Raw genomic sequence first — 6,280 nt, 5'->3', positions numbered from 1 at the left:
ACAACAATAGTATGAAGTCATTTTAAAGTCTCAACAAGCAAACAAAAGATGCAATGAAAGAGAAAGCCCCATAAAACTACAGCCTATCAATATTCTGGTATTCGGCTGTCACGTGTAAATTGAAACATAACCCAGGAGGCGTAAAACTTTCCCGTGCGCAACAGCGTCCAGAGCGCGCAGAGCTCGTGCCCATGCTGATAATGAAACGCATAAACTTCACCTCGTTAAGTTAACTCTGTTTTTTTGAAAGCAACACAATAATTAATGTTCGCTGTACATTTGGAAGTCTTGTTTTGGTTTTAAGAAGTTTGCTGGTGATGGCTGCAGAAAGTTTTCTCCACGCCTGCTTTACCCTGCTGATCTGTGGTCATTGTGCTTTGGCTTTCTCGGTCGCTGGACAACAGGACTCGACCTGTGAGGCGAACGGCAGCGTGTATTATGTAGGCGAATGGTACTTTTTAGACTCGGACCCTTGCACTCAATGTGAATGTACAGCAGAGGGGTCTGCCTGCGCGAGGACAGAGTGCACATCTCTACCGGCCGCCTGCATCCATGTCAGCCATTACCCGACAGACTGCTGCCCGAGGTGCGAGAAGATCGGCTGTGAGTACCGCGGGGAGGTCTACGAATTGGGCCAGCAGTTTCAGGTAATGTCCAACGCATGGACTTGGATAATGTGATGCATACGTATTAATAAAAAAATAAAACGTCTAATATATTCATCTGCTTTCATTTGACTAATCTGTTTATCTGCTTTTGACACTTTCATTCTGCATGCGTAAATTATATGAAACTGAAGTTTTTATCTTTGAAGGCTTTAAAACCTGACATTTTCACTTTCTGTGTAGTTTCACACCTGTGACAAATAAATGTTGGCGTGGAATGTATTAAAGGCCTACCAAAATATTTAAACTACTTGTAAGAGTAGTTACTAAGATATAGCCTATATCAATAAAAATTATGTTTATTCTTTAAATAATACATTGTTATTTTGTTTGACTGTAGTACTAGTGATAGACAAAGAGTGATAGTTTTTTTTTTCTAACTGCAAAAAACTAACTGCAGTAGTTTTAAACAAAATTCTTTTTGAACTTCATACGGTGCTGCGCAGACAGTTTGGTTGGGACATCAAGTACCGCGAGATCGAGCATTTAGCTTGTGCTTTTCAGGCGCTCTCGCGGTACCTTAAAGTCATATACGGATCTGTCTGCGCAGCAGCCATGATGTCAATCACATCTATTGCTTCAAAATTTGGTCCACAAAAATGTGAAATATTTAGCGCCATCACGTGGTTGAGGGTACAATTAACTCAGAAAAGATTCTTCAGTAGAGTTTAAGCTCATTGTGTGGAAATGTTTTCTTTGTTTTGGAGTAGTGCGGCTTTACAAAAGATTAAGTCGACCATTATACCAGTGACATGGTTGATATTATTTGCTGCAAACTTTAATTAGTAAATATTTCTAATGTGAGGTGAAGAGTAAAGTGAACCAGGTTACCACAGTAGCCATAGTTACCATGGTAACTGTGCTGTTTTTGATCTGGTAAATAGTTGAATATACATAAGGGCTTGCAAAACAATAAATTGAAACTAATCGTTTGCAGAATAAAAGTTTTTGTTTACATCATATTTGTGTGTACTGTGTATATTAATTATGTATATAAATACTCACAGATGCGAGTAAGAAATATTTACATGTGCATATACAATTATTCATATATTATTTATATTATATATAATTATAAATATATATATAAATAGATTTTTTCCCTTAATATTATACATGCATTTGTGTGTATTTATACATTATTATTATACACAGTACAAACACATGTAAACAAAAACATTTATTCTGCAAACAGTTTTGCAGCCCTAATAAACATTATTGTTTGAAAACGTACAACAAAAAGCTGTTTTTTTCTTATGAAACATATTTGTTTAATTTTAGCCAATTTTCTCTATGCACTTTAATGAACCGTCTTCATTGTGCAAGTTAAAAGGCCCTACAAAACAAGTAAGGTTGTTTTTAGGCAAAATACAGAACAAATTGGATGCTGACTAGAATAATAAAGGGTAATTAAATACTCTGTATGAGAAATTGAAGAAAAAAATATCTCGGGTGACACAGGCTTGGCAAAAAGTGCTTATGTGTGCTTCATTATCTCCCTGATTTGGTTATTATGGCTAATGGGGAATCCCTGAGGAGAAAATTGAAGCTTTCTGACAGACTCCGAGGAATACACATTGCCTGAGCTGACATCATTTTCTTCCAGTCCATTTAACCCAACTTGTACTAGTACTGAGCCACAGGTGGTAATGTTGCTAGTACTTAAACAGCAGGGTGGTGGTGAAATTTGATCGCGTTCATATTTTAGGGGGACCAACACTGTTGGATTGCCACAACACAGATGTATGCAGTATGCTTTTAAGTTTGCGTTCTGAATTTTAATGTTCACCTTTTCAAAAGAATAATGCAAGCTATTTACTTTTACATACCTATTGACAAAAACAACCCCTGTTTTGGATTTGCAGCCGTCAGAGTGTGAGCAGTGCACCTGTGACAGCGACGGTATCGCCCGTTGTTTGGTAGCAGACTGTGCCCCTCCTCCATGTGTTAACCCGGTTTATCAGAAAGGGAAATGCTGTCCAGAGTGCAAGGATGGTAAGATGTGTCTACATTTGTGCCGGCTACATTTGTGTAATGATCCTGTATATAAAATCTTCAGGTTTTTGTTAATGATGAAGAGTTTTACAGTATTCGCAGGGCCATGTGTTCATAGAGACACAGTAAGATAACACTCCTGTGAATGTAGCTTCTGCTGCTGTATTGTCCTCTATGTACACTGTAATGTATGAAGGCAATTATAGTGTTTACCAGGTTTAAAGATAAGGCAGGTATGTTGGCAGCTGAAACAACACCCATAAATCAAAGCATATACTTATCCCATGTGAAAAATGGCTAGTTCCTCAAATTATATTGCTTCTCAATTGATGGTACTGTATATTACTGTATAAGATTAAGGGTTTTCACTCTGTTTCCACTGAGAAAATACATCTTAAACTCTACACAGTCAAGTGTACACTTAAATGCTTTTTAATAATCAGTGTTGTTAAGGTTTTTCAAACCCTTAACTCTCGAGTATTAATGTTTGGCAATTAACTCATCCCATGGGCATAAATGAGACTTCAGATTGTGTGGCTTATTGAGCAGGGTTTACTCAGGAAAAAAAATATTTTAATGTACAAATAAATAAATTACATCAAGTTCATTTGTAGTACATTGTTATTTATTATTATTATTATTATTATTATTATTTTATTATTATGTTTTAAATAAAAGTGTGAAGTATACTTCTTCTTAAGTAGTATTTCATTGCACTTGAAAAAAATATGCTAAATACCAGTAATGCTTAAATAGACTTTTAGTGTATTGAAGTAATGATATCTCAAAATAGCAGTTAGATGCCCTTAATTTGATCTTAAAGGGTACAACCAACTACTACACATGATGTATTTCATGAACACTTGGATTGGCTATATAAATGTAAAAAATTAAAAACAGTATAAATGTTTTGACAAACTTTAAAAAATCTTTTAACTTAAAGGCCGCCAACTTATTTACATTACAACACATGACGTCAAATGGCTGCAGTCAAAATCCATTCAATTAACGCTACAGTGAGGTAAACATGATAAACAAGGCTTCAATCAGTAGACTGTAAAATGATGTGAAACACAAGATGAGAGCAATGAAGGCGATATGTGGTGGACACCTGCATGCCATTAGAAATACAAGAACATCAACGTCTTCTGTTCAGCCCTTTCAATATAAACCAGGGAGTGACATAAATGATGGACAATATAAAAAACATACATATAATAGATAATCAAAATTAAGAGGGTTAAGATGCTGGGAGTGGGGAATAAACATTATCACATGAAAAAATATAGTAAATACCATATTTTTACTATAGTAAACTGTAGTAATATTTCGCGACAACCATTACACGTCATCGACCCAGAACGCACTATGCGCAATACAATAGCGGCCTCCACAGATTAAAATGAGTATTACATGTTGAGATTTGAAGTAGGCCCTCCACTTTTTTTGAAAATATGCTTATTTTCTAGCTCCCCTACAGTTGAACATTTTGTTTTTGCCGTTTTGGAGTCCATTCAGCGGACCTCCGGGTCTGGTTGTACCATTTTTGGCGTGGCTTGGCATAGTCCATTGAGTCTGATTAGACCATTAGCATCGCACAAAAAATAATCGAAGAGTTTCAATATTTTTCCTTTTTAAGACTTGACTCTTCTGTAGTTACATCGTGTAAGACCGACAGAAAATTAAAAGTTGAGATTTTCTAAGCAGATATGGCTAGGTGCTATACTCTCATTCTGGCATAATAATCAAGAACTTTGCTGCTGTAACATGGCTGAAGCAGGCGTAGTGATATAACGCACTCCCCGAAAATAGTCCCTTTGGTTACTTTCAATGGCAGGGGACTATTCTTGGGCACTGCGCAATATCATTGCGCCTCCTGCAGCCATGTTACAGCAGTAAAGTCCTTGATTATTACACCAAAATGAGAGTATAGTTCCTAGACATATCTGCGTAAAAAATTGCAACTTTAATTTTCTGTCGGTCTTAGTACACAATATAACTACAGAAGAGTCAAGTTTTAAATAGGAAAAATATTGAAACTCTTTGGTTATTTTTTTAGCGTGATGCTAAATGGTCTAATCAGATTCAATGGATTATGCTAAGCTATGCTGAAAGTGGTACCGCCAGACCCAGAGATCCGCTGAATAGATTCCAAACAGTAAAAATCAAATGTTTAACTCTAGGGGAGCTGAAAAATTAGCATATTTTCAAAAAAGTGGAGTGTCCCTTAAATGTGTTTCTATAAGGGGTGTAATGATACATTGTGTGATTTTGTTTGCCATACTTCTCAATGAATTACTGTGAAATGCTGCTACGTCCAAAAGCCAGATGGCGCTCGTTTCTATAAATAGATTTTAGTAGTAGAAGGAGTATAAAATATAACGTATTAAAGTACACAATTAGTGTGTAAAAAATATCAAATTTCATAAGTATACTGTACTTAAAGTGTGTTATCGTGCACTTTTTACCTGGGTCGTACATAGGGTTCAGAATGGGCTTTTATACTTTGCCTAGGCCAGTAAGCAACACTAGACAAACACTCAAGAGTATCCGAGGAACATCAGTGCATTAGTCGAAATAACAGATCACTTTGCCCTATACTCACAAACTAATTCATCCAATAATCTGGCATAAGAAAAAAAGCATTTTATTAACAAATTTCACATATCACTTATCTCCTCTAACTATACAGTAGGCCTTATGAATAATTTAATTCTTCTCTTCAGGGCCCAACTGCTACACTGATGCCTCTCGGTCCAAGGTGATCCCAGGAGGTGAGGCGGTGTGGGTTGACTCTTGTACCAAATGTCGATGTCACGATGGGCAGGATGCGGGTTACTGGGAGGGCAACCGGCTGGCGACGTGTTCCCGTGTCCGAAACTGCCAGTCTAAAGAGGGGCTAAACTGAGGGAGGAGGTCAAATGGACAAAAGTTCGGGACATTCGTCATCCTTGTTTATCAAAGATTGCACAGGATATCATAATGAACAGAGACTAGCCTATAAGTTTAGGACGATTAACAACATTTATCTCATGTTAACTAACCAATTAACATTCCACTAATTATACAAGTAAGTATAATATTGTTTTGACTTACTAAGGGATATTCCCCAATGACACATATAGATAATATAGTTTAGGTTTGAGACACCTTTTTGGCATGGTTAAAAATAGCACAGTGAACATTATTTCTTGTTTGTATGCCTTTTAGTGGCTATTTCTAAAGCTGTGTTTGAACATGTTCACATTGTGTAATGTGTTTTGCATGCTTACTATGCTTTACTACTGCAGATCTTAGGATCATCTGCTAATCTTTCGTATTGTTGATGATTTGAAGTACCGCAAACATTCTTTTCTAAAAGCCTGGAAACCAAAGTATGTTGACACTGTATGATTTACATTACTGCCATGCAGGCATGGGAACAGCTAATGTAGCAATTCATAAACAAACCTATCGTGAATGGATGGTGTATAAATAAAGCAGGCCCATTTTAGCTTCATTACTGTTCTGACGGTTAATATTGACTGGTGCCGTAATGTTACTTTTTTTTTTTAAAGAAATGTATTTGTTGCAATGACACAGAATGTACTGTACACAATATAAATAAACTACAAACATCA

The 6,280-nt window shown here is 36.3% G+C and overlaps 1 protein-coding gene across 1 annotated transcript; it reads left to right on the top strand.

Moving 5' to 3' along the window:
* Nucleotides 1–134: 134 nt before the first annotated feature.
* On the top strand, nucleotides 135–6,280 carry LOC129442035 (von Willebrand factor C domain-containing protein 2-like). Its single transcript, XM_055201808.2, has 3 exons — nucleotides 135–647; nucleotides 2,531–2,660; nucleotides 5,387–6,280. The coding sequence occupies exons 1-3, from the start codon at nucleotides 318–320 to the stop codon at nucleotides 5,566–5,568; spliced, it is 642 nt and encodes a 213-aa protein (XP_055057783.2). The 5' UTR covers nucleotides 135–317; the 3' UTR covers nucleotides 5,569–6,280.

Source organism: Misgurnus anguillicaudatus, chromosome 2 (genome assembly GCF_027580225.2).
Source record: "Misgurnus anguillicaudatus chromosome 2, ASM2758022v2, whole genome shotgun sequence".
Taxonomy (NCBI): domain Eukaryota; kingdom Metazoa; phylum Chordata; class Actinopteri; order Cypriniformes; family Cobitidae; genus Misgurnus; species Misgurnus anguillicaudatus.
Note: the sequence above shows the minus strand (reverse complement) of the source record. Positions and strands in the feature narration are given on the sequence as shown.